At 39.8% G+C, this 14,990-nt stretch overlaps 1 protein-coding gene across 1 annotated transcript in view; it reads right to left on the bottom strand.

The window, feature by feature from the left end:
• ANKFY1 (ankyrin repeat and FYVE domain containing 1) overlaps positions 1 to 14,990 on the bottom strand; it is a 76,321-nt gene that overhangs the window by 49,284 nt on the left and 12,047 nt on the right. The window contains exons 2-3 of the mRNA XM_057713955.1: positions 10,826 to 11,018; positions 6,421 to 6,539 (exon numbers count right to left, since the gene is read on the bottom strand). Of these exons, the coding sequence (XP_057569938.1) occupies positions 6,421 to 6,539; positions 10,826 to 11,018 (312 nt within the window). The remainder of the gene's footprint in view (positions 1 to 6,420; positions 6,540 to 10,825; positions 11,019 to 14,990) is intronic.

Genomic DNA, 14,990 nt, shown 5'->3' with positions numbered 1-14,990 from the left:
TGATAGACTGCATCCCTCAACCCCCGCCCCCGCACTGTCAGACTTGCAGAATCAAGCAGGGATTGAGCCCAGGCCCCAGCAGTGAAAGCGCTGAGTCCTATCCACTGGACCACCAGGGAATTCCCAAAGACGGCATCTTATATCAGCAAAAACATCCTCGTGAGTCAGTTTAAGGATGTACCCTTAAATATAACATCTTGGAAATAAAAATAAACCCCATATCATCCTTCTAAATAATCCCAGTGTCAAAAAAGAATAAAAGGATAGAGGGTCTAGTTCTGTTATGGCAGTGTAACAACCCATCCTCTTTTAACTGACTGTAGCTAAAAGCTGTAGACAGTGTACCAGAAACAACTACCAGAGGATTCTGAACATCAACAAAAGCATCTGAATTGTAGGGGGGAGGCAAATCTTGAAGAAGCAATTGCTCTGGATGAGTTTCTTGACTTTTTTCTCTTTACGGCTCTGCCCTGAGGGTAGACTGTCCATGAGGAACACTGCCATAGTGACCAGAAGGATGCCTAAAACTCCAATAAGAACTCCATCTTTCTGGCCAGATGAACCAGGAAAAGGAGCCCCAAGGGTGCTGAAGGGGAAGGGGAGAATCCCAGAGTGAAGAGAACCAGAGAAGGAGATCTTCTAATTCTGTGAATGAAGCCACAAAGGCCTCAGGCTCATGTCTGAGCCACTCATGCACTGGAGCAGTTCTGGCCCAGCTTTAAGAACTGGTGTTTGAACTACCACCCACAGAAGGTGAAACAGGACCTGCAATTTGCACCTAAGGAGACTTAGCATTTTCCAGAGGATGACACAGGACCAGATACACAACATAATGGCAATGTCCAGAAACAATCCAAAATCATTTGATAAAGAAAAAAGCTTGGAAAATATGACCATTTCTTCAAGGGAAAAGACAACCAACATATGCTAACTTCAAGATGACCCAGATATTGAACTTATCAAAGACTTGAAAATATCTAGTATAACTATGCTCCACAAGGTAAAGGAAAACACTTGAAGTTAAAAGAAAATTTTTCAGCATATAAACTGTAAACAAATAGAAATTAGAGAAATGAAAAATACAATATATGTAATAAAAACATACTTACTGGGCTCAAGAGCAGAATGAAAACAGCAATGCAAAAAGTCAGTAAACTTGAAGATAGATCAATAGAACTTATTCTGTCTGAAGAACAGAGGGAAAAAAAGGTAGGAAGGGAAATAAAAAGAGAGAGAGAACCTCAAAGAGACCTGCTGGATAGTAACAAAGGGTCTAGTATATGTGTCACTGGAGTCTCAGAAGGAGAGAATAAAGAGATTAAGGAAGAAAAATATTTGAAGAAATGATGGTCAAGAACTTTCCTAATTTGGTGACAGACCTAAACTTTTAGATTCAAGATCAGAGTACCCCAAACAAGAAGAAAATCACATCTAGACATCTCATCAGCTAACTCCTGCAAACTAAACATGATGAACAAGTCTCTACCACTTCACAGCCTCTCAAAACAAAACAAAAGTAAACAACAAGCACTGGTGAGGATGTGGAGAAACTGGAACCATTGTGCACTGCTGGGGGAAATGTAAAATGGTGTAGACTTTATGGAAAATAGTTTCTCAAAAATTTAAAATAGAATTACTATATGATCCAGCAATTCCACTTCTGGGTATATACCCAAAAGAACAGAAAGCAGGCTCTTGAAGAGAGATATTTGTACACCAATATTTACTGCAACATTCTTTACACTAGCCAAGAGATGGAAGCATACATTACTCAATATAGACAGATGACCATATACTGCTCATGTACTTACCGCAAAGTGTTATTCTAAAGATAAATTAGTTAATACCTGTAAACTGCCACCACATGTTAACTGCTATATAACAATTTCCTATGATTATTATTAAAACAGACTATTTTAAAGCAACACACAGACAAATTTAGCATAACCAGAGATCAGAGAGAAAAATAGAAAAGCCATGTTAGGGTTAAGGGGACATGACCACAGATAAAATAGATTATTTGAAGCTCTAAGAGAATCTCTGGGAGAGGGTCTCAGGTGCTAGCAGGAGGCCACAGGCTGTTTGAGTGTCCTCATGACACAGCAGCTAACTTCTTCCAAAATGAGTGATCCAAAAGAGAGAGCAAGGCAGAAGTCGCAATGGCCTCCTAAGAACCCATCTCTGAAGTAATACGCTATCATTTACAAGCTCAGTCAGCCTGTACTTAAGAGGAGGGGAGTCAGGACCCACCTTTGAAGAGAGGAATAACAATAATTTATGCACACACTTGAAACTACCTTGGATATCATCAAAATACTGAAACTCAATCACCTTGAACTAGTAAGTAGTTCACATGATATCTAACAGATACCACTGTCCCTGTGAGTTTGCTGGAGCACCTTAGTATGCCTGAGCACACAGTCTGGGACCCTATGCTCCTCCCACTGCGAAGCGCAACCTCACAGTTCTGCGCGTTAGTGCATAGTTTTCCTAACTGGACTGAAAAGGAGGGACGGAGGACGCTTTCTGTTTTTGGAATGGCTTGACAAGACCCAGGACACATTCCAGGAAAGCTGAATGACTCACCATAAACTCTCATGCCAGGGAACCATAAGATGTTTGCTGGAGGAAGCATGCAAGAAATTCTAGCTCCAAAACAGCCATTCTACGGCATTGGAACTGCTCAGTGTCAGCTGCTTTGCTGAAGTGCTATAGAGAGGCTATAAACAAACCATTTGGCCTGTAGCAAACTGCTTTATTTCATAAAGTAAATATCGTGCACCAAGATTTGTTGTACTATGTTGAGCTGACAGTTATATTCTTTCTCTTACCAGTTAATCAGTCAGTATCTTTAAAAACATATCTTTACACTTAAAATAATCAATAAATAAAAAGCAAACATACCTTTTTCATCTTTATATTTTGAAACAATTTCAGACTCACAGAACAGCTGTAGAGTTCCTGGATACCCTCTACCCATCTTCCCCTAATACTAGCATCTTATATAACCATAGTACACTTATTAAAATCAAGTGATTAGCAATGATACAAAACTATCAACTAATTGGAGACCTTAGCAAACTTTGTCAATTATACCAATCACGTCCTTTTTATGGTCCAGATTCCAAACGAGGGTTCCACACTGCATTTTAATATCATGCCTACTCGGTCTCCTCCCATCTGCAACAGTTCCTAAATCTTATCTTGTTCTTCATGACCTTAACATATTTGAGTAACACTGGCCAGTTATCCTGTGAAATGTGCCTCTTTTTGGGATAGGCTGATGTTTTCTCATAATTAGACTGATGTGCATTTATGGCAAGAAGCCTACAGAAGTGATTGTGTCTTTGCTACTGCATCATATCAAGCACAAAACATTTTACTTTTTTGAACAGGTATGATTTAAGAAAACTTTCATACATCCAAATACATTTTAAATATTGGTATATAATGCCTACTGTATCTTCATCAACATGTGCTAAAATTCTTACAACGAATAAGAGAATTAAAGTTGCACTTATCTTGAATTTTAAGAAATACCAACTACACAAGAACTTCAAAAGAAAATGTGAGGCCTAGGGTGTCACTCTCTCTAAGAATGTAAGTTCCATGAAAACAGGAATTTAATTTTGTCCACTGCTATACCCCTAGTACCTTGAAAAGCGCCTGCCACTCAACATTAATGATATTAATGGACTAATTCTGAAAAAACAAAACACCAACGCTTTCATAAAGTGATTTTATCAAGTCTGTGAGTGTGGGAAAGGTTGAACCATTTAAAACACAGCTTTTACGCTATTTATACACCTGTTTACAAGAGCCTATTTCCAATCTCCCTCGGGGGTGGGGCAGCCATGGGCAGCAGGGTTTCCAGGTATCACATGACACACAGGCTTCTCGGGCAGTTTCAGCTGCTGCAAGTCCAGAGTTAGGCAATCACACCCATGCCCACCCAGGCAACTCAGCGGGACTCTGCGCAAAACACACAAACAGGAACAGGTCCACAGATGCCACCACCTCCTTGGAACCCTTCAGAGATAAACTCCAAAGATAAACTTTATAAAGAAAAGTAAAGAGGCCATTAGCTCTACGAGAGCTATCTTAGTAGGTGCCTGATTTACCAAAGCCACCAAAAACATTGGCTCTGCGGCCGCTCACTCCTGAAAGCAATCCTTATAAGGATCAAACCATGCCAATTATTTACAACAGGAGGCAAGCCCAGGGACATTTAAAGGCGTTAACATTGTACTTTCCTAAACTCTAGAAAATCTGATTCTCAGGGATCCAATCTTGTGGTCAGGTACTCACAGATCGTGTTAAAGCAGCTCTTTAATGCAATCTTCTGTGTTCTTCTGTAATTTTGTTTGTTCTGGGGAGCAGACATATTTCATTTTTCCCACTCATTCATTTTGGTTGCATTCAATATTTCACAATCACACATAAAACATATAGTCTATTTATGCTAAACAGTAGTCAGATGATGAGGTCAAAGAAAAGTATGACTATTTCATAGCTCAGCTGCCTAACTGCTCTCTAAAGCCCTCATACCCATTTATAATGAGACTGGCAATGTGCAGAGCACCAGTTTCATAAGCCCCACAACTACTGGGATCACCCAGTTCTGATACTGTAGGCATCAAAGGTGGTAAATTATTCTAAACTTTTTTCTAACAAAGTTGAATATTTTCAGTATTTTATTATCTCTACTAGTCTCTGAAAACTGTCTGTTCATGTAATCAAGATCCTATCACGCATCCTGTGAAGAACACCTCATGATCAAATGCAGCGGGTCCCCAACCTGTTTGGTGCCAGAGACAGGTTTCATGGAAGAACCGTGGGTGGGGTCGAGGGGGTGGAGAGAGGTGGGGATGGTTCAGGCAGTAATGGGAGCAATGAGGCGCGGCTGTGAAGCTTTGCTCGCTCAGCTGCTGCTCACCTCCTGCTGTGCGGCCTGGGTCCTAACAGGCCACGGACCAGTACCTTGTGGTTGGGGACCCCTGATCTAATGGGTTTTAAAAGTTATCCGTAGTTGTGTTATGTGGGGTCAAAGATATATGGCTTCAAAAGATTATACTTTTAAACAATAAAAACTCTGCTCAGAGACTTCAAGCATGTAGACTGGTACCATTCCAGGAAAGACTGTTTCCCAAGTAGACATTTTAGTTTTAGGCATGAATGCAAATGCACATGTATATGCATGTATGTATATTTGTGTGTTTACAGCAATGAATTATGGACCGCAGGTTAAATCCTAGAAATAGACATTAGACAGAGTTCACTCACAGTGGAAAAGCATCAGACATACAACTCCCCTAAATTCTTGAGGTAAATGCCTATTTAACCTGTGCAACACTGCTCAGGTATTAGCCACCTCTGCCACCTTCCGTAACAGCCCAAGTTAGTCTCTTCTGTACCTTAGACATAAAGCCATTATACTACTGTACATACAGCCCTGGCCTTAAATGATATGCTATTAGCCCATTTCCTCCAACAGAGTCTGAGCTCTGTATGGCAAGGATGGTGTCATAATCATCTCAACGCTCCTGGCACTGCACACGGAAAACAGCACCTTCTGAATTGGCAAACCTTTCGAACAAAGACATAGTTGAGCTTACTTTTCACACAGTCAGTCACTTCTGCAAGTAACTCATATCTTAACGCCTGGGTATGCACCTTACCATGTGTTACAATTCTCTTGATTATTATGTGTTACAATTCTCTTGATTATTAATAGCAGAATTAAATTCAAAATTTGCTCTTTTTTTTTTAAGTAGCAGCTAGGCAAATACTAAGTGAAAATGCATTTTTGAAATCAACTTTTGAAAATGATATTTTTAAGTTTACTTAACCACCATATTTACCCAAATTGTACATAACATACTGTGGCATAAAACAAAAAATAACATTAAACAGCTCAATGCACTTAAATTCTGAAGGCTGACAGTCATCCTTTGATGTTAAAGAATGAATATTCTTATTCTTTGGAATAAATGTCACTTCTGAATTCAGTTCTTACAGACCAGGAAAAGTACTTTTAGCATCTATGATTAAATTTTAAGCAACTGAACAGCAGCAAGACCTTTTCTTAGAGTGGAAGAAAAAATTTTCTCTACAAATGCTCCCATATTTATAACATACTATTATATGAAAAGAGTTTCTGGACAGATATTCTTATTTTACAAATTATAAGAATACTGTAGATCCTCAGATATTTATGATTTATTAGCCAGATACTGAACAGAAGAGTCCACAAAGTACAACCTACTGATTCACTATTTAACTAGTTTATGGTCACCATCAATTTATAAGAAAAGTATTCTGCTTTCATTAAACCACAAATATTTCAAAATTACACACCATAACCTTATTCTAAGTGCTCTCCTGCTGAGAGTTTTGAGTCCCAGCTCATCAGAGGCTCACCTGACAGGTCCAGCTCCTCGGTGGAAGACAAACTGGCCAGACTCCAGCTGTCACTGCGGGCCGCCAGGACAAACTTGTGAGCATTGATGTGCCTGCCCCCAACCTTTATCTTCAGATCACTGATGAAGAAAAATACCCACAGATATAAAATGTGATTATAACTAGGTATAGCTAGGATTCACAGCTGATAAATATTGGAGTATTGATTGATCAACATACATATGCAAAAGGAAAAAAAAAAATCACAGCAAAATTATTCCTCTATGCTACCACTGAATTCTGATGGGTCGGATTTACAATACGTTGCTAGACATGTTTTCTATTTCTAACTTCTAGCTTTAGTTCATGTGGAATGCTCTGCTTTCAAAGACATTCCCTAATGTCACCCCCAAGATGGTGAGCCGACAAGTTATCAATACACAGGATAATTGATATTCATATAAAGAGTAGAAGAGGTTTTACACAGAAAAAAAAAATCAAGATTAATCATCAGGGAGAGAGAGATAGAAAGATTAAGGACTGTGATGACAGCTCTGGGACTACAGTGCTGCAATGCTCCTCACTATACTAGCACTTAAGCAAGGTTAAACCAAAAACCATGAACAAATTAGCTTTGACAAAGCAGTCAAGAACATGAAACCCAATATCTACATTCCTGTTCTCACCAGAAACATTCACACCTACTACTGGCCATTTTTTACTCAACCATTTATAAAGAAATGGGGTGAGAGAAATCTTATTTTCAAACATGTTTCCATATGTATGGAATACCACTACATGAAAAGAGCTTTCCAAATACTTAATCTATATTTAACTCTGAAACGTCAAATGCCAAAGTAGGAAAGCATCTGGGCAGTTAACAAAAACCTAAGGATGACCCACTGGGCTGACACACGCATGTACTATATGGCTGTGTTGGCAGCAACCTACAGGCACCAATCAGCATCACCCTTCTTGTATCTGCATGCTTTCTCATGTTCATATTCCCCTTGAAAATAATTTGTTAGGTTGGAAAGCCTTTAGAAATGAAATACACAAAGACTATTACAAGAAAGGGAGGGAGGGAGGGAGGGAGGGAGGGAAGGAAGGAAGGAAGGAAGGAAGGAAGGAAGGAAGGAAGGAAGGAAGACTATTATATGAATTGACTCATCCAAGTAAAAGGAGACGCAAACAGAATACTGTTTCTATATAATGCTTGATGCAAACACATTTAACCCCACAAGAGGAGTCTAGAATGCACTTCATAATTATGTAAGCGTATCAACAATTCTAGTTCTATTAAAGAACTAACCAAGCTGAAACTAATTATGTTAGATCAAAAGAGTAATAGGGTACTAAGTATTTCAAATTATTAGAAAATACTGTTAACAGGAAACACTATTAATAAAGAAGAAATAGAATTGATATTCTATTTAAAACAGAACATAAAACTGTCTCATATATTCTGATAAGGTTTAAAAAAAATATAATGAAAAAACCCACAAATAATTTTAAACTCTAAATTTATTTGTAAAGTATTAAATTCTAATAACATAAACGAATATTCACTGTTTACTGTTTCTGCCACAGAAACAGTAACTTGACTTTGACATTAGCCAACAAAATTATAAACATGATTGTTTCTATAAAATTCCAACCACTACACATGAATGTCAAGTCAAAATTTTTTCTCTATTGTAGTCTAACAGCCCAAAGAGAAATAAATATAAGGATTTCACTAATAATCTCTAATACTAATAATTTTAAAAAATACAATTCGAAAATGGAAAATTGGACAGGTCAAGTCTATGAAGATTCTATGCAGAAACAATTAGGAGGCTAGCAATTTTTTTAAATTTCATTCTAGTCAATTAAAGGCATTTCTTTTTAAAATATGGATACTAGGATGTTGTTACTAGAGGAAGCATAAGTAAAGAGCTTCTTGCTGGAGTGTCTCAATCAAACACTAATAGGAAAGATTATAAGTTTGGTGGCTAAAAGAATGGGAGTAAATAACTGCATATAACCATCATTTTTTACTATTTTACGGGACAAAAGCCTTCTCTTGAACTTAAGAATAAAAGAAATGTACCAATTTCTTCCACACTGCTCAATTTATTTTTTTATTTTTTTTGGCCGTGCCACTTGGCTTGTAGAATCTTAGTTCCCCAACCAGGGACTGAACCCATGCCCTCAGTGAAATCCTAACCACTAGACAGCCAGGGAATTCCCCCACATTGCTCAATTTAAAAATTTTAACACTCAGTTACTCCAACTACTGAAATGCACATAAAAACACTATAAATTCTTCAACAAAATGTATGTTCATGGGACAAAAGTTGTTTTGTTTTTTTCTTATCTTGGTAAAAGAGCATCTGCTTTAGAAATTGATATTCAAATTTTAGTTATTCAGTCTCAAAAGCTAAGTCCTCTCTGAAGTCTCCATTCCCCATCTGATCTTCAATTGTAGATAACAAAGGTATTCAGCCTTCTTTTGATAAAGGAAAGGTTTTAGAAGCGGGAAAGACCCACCAGAACCATAGGATCATACCACAGCTGACCAGGTTAAAAGTGGCCAGAAGAGGACACTGCCCAGTCTTATTCCCACTGTCTCCTAGAAGGTCTACAGTATAAGAATGCAATCAATTGCTAAGTCTTACAGAAAGCAGATGGTGGGAATTTTAATGGGGAAGAACCTCGGACAGTGGGAGAGAGCTGTGTCTGTAACAGAAATACGTCAGGCTTCCTGGGGCCAGTGGGAACAAAGTTTTCCATGGGAAAAGTGGAGGGGAAAAAAAAAAGACAATGAACTATATTTTACAAGTAGTTACAGCCAACAGATTTAAAGAAAGGGCTGTCCTTTACTTAGAGTATGTACTTCTCATTTTTTTGGTATTAATTTTTTCTTTTCTTTTAGAAATGATTAAGATAGTAGATAGCAGTTCTGGATTTTGATGTATTATAAAGGTTATAATTTATTTCAAAATTTTACTAAATCATCTAATCCAATCATTCTCCTCCCTAGTAGCCAAATCCTTCCTTCTATGTACATGCACGTCCATGTTTCTTTCCCACAACCACAGCCATCATCCCAATTCGGTCCTTCACCATTTCTGGTCTGGACTATTTACAGAATCGTCACAGCTGCTCTTGTCTCTTTACAGTGTTGCCTATATGATGTCAGAAGGCTCATTTGCCTAAAATACCACTTGGATTATGATAGTCCTGTAACTCAAAAACACCGATTTTTCACATACTTCCTAGAGGATCAAGTCCAAATTCTTCACCCTGGCATCCCAATGCAATCCACCCTACCTTACCCACCTCTCCCAGTGCTCCTCTCCATGGACATGTGCCCTAAAAGGCCCCCTCACCATCCTCTAAATCCTCCACATGTTCCCACGAGCCACTCCCTCCACTAGTAAGATCACTGTCTTTATTAAATCCTACTCTGCCTTTGGGACTTTCTAGGTGGCACAGCAGTTAAGAATCCGCCTGCCAATGCAGGGATCATGGGTTCGATCCCTGGTCCGGGAAGATCACACATGCCACAGAGCAACCACAACTATTGAGCCTGCGTTCTAGAGCCCACGAGCCACAACTATTGAGCCCATGTGCCGCAGCTACTGAAGCCCCCACGCCTAGAGCCCATGCTCTGCAACAAGAGAAGCCACTGCAATGAGGAGCCCGTGCACTGCAATGAAGAGTAGCCCCCGCTCGCCACAACTAGAGAAAGCCCGTGTGCAGCAACAAAGACCCAATGCAGCCAATGAACAAACAAACAAATAAATAAAAATAAACATTAAGAAAAAATCCTACTCAGCCTTTAACACTTACTGCAAAATTCACTTAATAACAATAGCTTAAAAACTGAGCACTTACTATATGCCAGACACTGTTGTTCTAAGTGCTTAAACAGTATTTTATTAATTTAATCCTCACAACAACCCTAAGATAAACAGTAGCATTATTATCCCCATTTTACAGATTAGGAGCCTGAGGCATGTCATATAGCTCCAGGTCACATACCCAGTAAGTGGCCAGCTGAGCTTCTAACAGGCTGTGTGCCTCCAAAGTCCACCCTCAACCATCATGCTACACTACCCAGTAGTTCCAAGATGCCTTCTTTGACCAGTCCAAGAAAAAGTGACCTCCCCCCTCTGAATCCCTGGACCTGTAAGCTAATTCCTACCTGTACCAGTGATGCTGTCACCATCACTCCCATACTCTGTGCTGAAGATAAGCAGCAAACAAAAGAGATAGAATCTTGCCTTCAAGTGGCTTACATTTTAGAGACTAAAGGCTTGTCAATTATCAGAGAGAAATAAACTGGGCAAGAAAGTCAATAAGAGAGAAGGTGCAGTGTGGCGTGGGAACAAAGCACAAGGGCTTGCTTCCCCCAGCTGGCTCAGTGCCAGGAGCTCACCTATACTGCTCCTGCTTGTAGAGGTCGGCCACGATGGTCAGCAGGCGGCTGATGAAGGACTCATTGCTGCTTTCCTTGTTTGCCTGCGCAGCCAAAAGGGTGCATCTCTTCTCTGTCTCTGCCAGTTTCTTCTGCAGCTTGACATATTCCTGTCGGAGAAGCATCAAGTGCTTCTCCAACTTGGCCACCTCCTCTGCAAGGGAGACAAAGAATCAAGTTCACCACGGCAGGTATAAAGCAGACGGCGTTCACTCATCCGTCATCCCACAGCTAGGATGGCTAGCAAAATGACCACAGCTGACCCTCGAGCAACACGGGTTTGAACTGCATGGGTCTACCTACACGCAGGTATCTTTCAGTAGTAAATACAGTACCACACCATCCGCAGTTGGCTGAATCCGATGGTATGGTGGAATCAAGGTCACAGAGGGCTGTAAGTTACATGAAGATTTTCCACTGTGCCAGAAGGTAGGTGTTCCTAGCCCCTAGAGTTGTTCAAGGGTCGACTGTAGTCACATGATATTCCTACTATTTCTTACTGATACTCCTAAGACCAAGAATGCTTTTGTTTCAGGGTGCCATCACGGTGCAGGGATTTCTTCCCAGTTTCCCTGAAGATCAGTATTTAATATATGACAATGAACAGATGCACATAAGATGCTAACAGGTATGGGTCCTGCAAATCCTTTACCATAAAGCCAGGAGTCTCAGGAATGATAATCAAAATCACCCGGGAGGCTTTGCAAACCACTAGTAATAACTAACTTCTACATGTCACATGCTGTTCTACAAGCTTTCTATGAATTCTCATGTAAGCTTCATGACAACCCCATGGGGTAGGTACTTCTGCTAGCCACACTTTACAGATGAGGACACTGGGGCACAGAGAGATTAGAAATTTGCCCAAGGTGGCCAAGCTGGTGAGAGGCAGGGCTGGGATATGAGACCAGTCATTCTCATTCCAGGGCCTGTGATCTATTAACCACTACCCCACACTTCCTGACACCTGCCCTCCCTCAGGAAGGCTCAGGCCAGTCAATGACAGTTCAGATGGCAGTAAGTCATATTCCACAGGTGTACTGGGGCAGATTTAAAAGGTTGAGAACCACTGCATTTGATTCATTAAATTCAACAAACATGTACCAAGTAGCTACAAAGTGCCAGACACTAAGCAAAACTGGACATATCTTTCCTTGGAGCCTTTAGTTACTGGGGAAAGTAAATTTTTATAATTATAATAACAACTGCAACAATCAAATGCAAAACTACTAGTAGGAAAGAACAGAGCTATGAGAACCTATAATATAGAAACTTAACTTAGGACATCAGGGAAGGCTTCCCTGAGGAAGCACAGTCAAGAAACTTCTCTCTTCCTTTGCCTGGAGTCTTGGTGGGGACTCACGCAACCTTGCATAAATCATCATATCTGTGGAACCACAGTGCTGCTATGGTCATTCTCTGGGCTTCAGTCCATTCACCCTCTACGCCCCACCACAGATGTTGCAAATCTTGACACTGCCTCAAGTACATCTCCCACCCAATCTGCCTCATTCTCAGCCAATGTCTTAAGAAAACTGAGCTACTGCCAACAACCCCCACCACACCAGCAACTACTCCCATCTACCCTATGCTTTCTCAGTTATCTCCCTTGTATCCAAGCCTGAGCCCTCCACCTTTGCTCCAAACCCTTCACTCTCCCCAGGTCCTTCGCTTCATCATCAACTGCCCCTTCTCCAGCAACTTCAGTCTCGACTGGATCCTTCTCACCAGCACATAAACTTGTCCAGGTCTCTATCTAGTAAAACAAAACTCTCCTTTCGCTCATCTGACCCCCTCTGCCCTCCCAGCCCTAGCTACCACACACATTTCCTCACACACTATTCCCTGCCATTCTCCCTTCTGTCCCCGCCACTCCCTTGAAACTCCTCACTGATGACCTCCTAATTGCCAGACCCAACAGACACTTGCCAGTGGTTCTCCTCCCAGACCACTACATTGTCCATCCCTCTTTTCTTCTCTTCTTTCAGCAACCACAATGCCACCTTCTCTCCAGTTCTGGTGCTCTGTCTCTTTCACATGCCTCCCTCCAAACCCTTGACCACTGATACTCCCCAAGTGGTCTTTTTCCTTGGCTCTCTTCTCAACTGTGCAATCTCCCAAGGCAGTGGTACCAGACCTTTGGTCTGTGGTTGATACCAAAATCTAGAGCCACTGATCCATAGGTCCATCGCTCTAGTGCACATCTCTCTTCTCAGCCTCATCTGTCCATCTGCCCAACAGACATTTCTCCCTAGCGGCCCACAGGCACGTCAGATTCTCTAAGCCCAAAACAAGACTTTGAGCAAATGTGCTCTTCCTTTGCATGGTCCCTATATTAATACCACCATCTATCCCAGTTACCTGAAGAAACGTGGGAGTAATCTTGGATGTCTCCTGCTCACTCATATGGCTCCAACCCTACACCAACTCAAAAACTGACTTTCCCACTTAAAAAACACAGGAATGGTTAAATAAACTAAGTGGTACGTGAGTTTGAAGTTACTATGCAACTACTGTTTTCAAAGAAATATGTAATACTAAATATGCATATTCAAATTATAAATATTAACAGAAAAAAGGAGGCTGTGAAACTAAATATATTTTATAATTCCAATTTTATTATAAACATTCACATACATGAGGAATAAAAAGACAAATTAAATACCACAAAATATCAGCAGATTTTTTTTCCTTCTTCATGCTTTCCTGCACATTTCCGGTATTCTACAACAAACATATTCTGCTTTCATAATTATAATAAAATATTTAAAGACAAATTTGTTTAAATATGTAAATACTAATAGCCTGTCTTCTTTATACATACAGTATGGAATTTTTCCCCCTCATCTAGAGAATCCACATTAAATAAATGCCTGCTGTCAAAAAATTGGGTATCTCAGTTGTAAATCAGTATTCTTGAGGAAATAAAGTAGAAGGCACTTACAAGATGAAAATTTGCTTACAACTGCTAAACTGATCAGTGTGCTCATGAGTTACACATCAGATGAGAATTCCTATAACTAATTTTTTTCAAAACACTGCAATTATTTGGCCTACTAATCTTTAAACCAAATATTGTTTTAAAAAAACACGGGCTAAAGGAAAACAGCACTTACAACTATTATTATCCTATTATTTTTCAAATCTTAGCATTTACAATTACACAAAACCCCTTCGGTAGGACTCAGATCTACACTTCTATTCTGGTGTGACAAAGTTACAGGTCATTGGTTTTAAAGAATTTTTCATAGTTACTCACACTACAGAGCCAAGAAATTGCCATTATTTACCGGAAACAGGGACACATTTAACAAAAAGCAATAAGTTCATGTGATTGTACAAAATTTATACTTTTTTTTTTTCCTGTAGAGAAAGAAATGCAGTTGATGGGTCTCTAAAGAAAAACTGGCACTGATTTTCTGGATGTGGTAACAGAAAATGTAAAAGAACATACAAATTAGGAGTAACATCAAGTTTTGTCCAAAAACTGCTACCATTCGTAGCAAAATTTATCTATGGTGCCACGATAATGGGAACCTTTGGAGGAATGGCAGGAGAGTGGTAACTCGGAGGGCACATGAGGGGTGCCCTCTGGGGTGCTGGTAACATCCTTTTCTGTCGCTGCTTAACTTAGTGATGGCTACACTCACGTTTTATTCTGGTAATTCACTGAGCTCTATACTAACGCTTTGCTCTTTTATGCTTTGCTCTTATGTTTCAATTAAACAGCTTTTAAAAATTGATATACACCTGTAGTGGATTCTGGAGTCCAGGTGATGGGACTCTAAATCCCTTTAGTAACTAGCTATGGGGACCATGGGCAATTCATTTCTCTGAGCTTCAGTTTCTTTATATGTGAAATGCGAGGAGGGGCGGTCGTTGGGAATCTACTACTCGGTGCTGTTGTGAAAATTAAATGAAACATGAAACTACTGTAACTTGCACATGCATTCACAGTTGTCAGCATTTCCTTCACCCTCCTCTCTACATTCCACAATTACAAATTACTGGATAGTTTAAAGTATTATAATTGTTCACACAACATTTTTTTTGAGTCATGAAAAGCAGAATGAGTTTCAAATGTTTTATTGACCTAGGAATTAAGACTGATCAATTAAAATCATGG

Source organism: Hippopotamus amphibius, chromosome 17, assembly GCF_030028045.1.
Source record: "Hippopotamus amphibius kiboko isolate mHipAmp2 chromosome 17, mHipAmp2.hap2, whole genome shotgun sequence".
Taxonomy (NCBI): domain Eukaryota; kingdom Metazoa; phylum Chordata; class Mammalia; order Artiodactyla; family Hippopotamidae; genus Hippopotamus; species Hippopotamus amphibius.
This window is presented reverse-complemented; position numbering and strand designations above follow the sequence as displayed.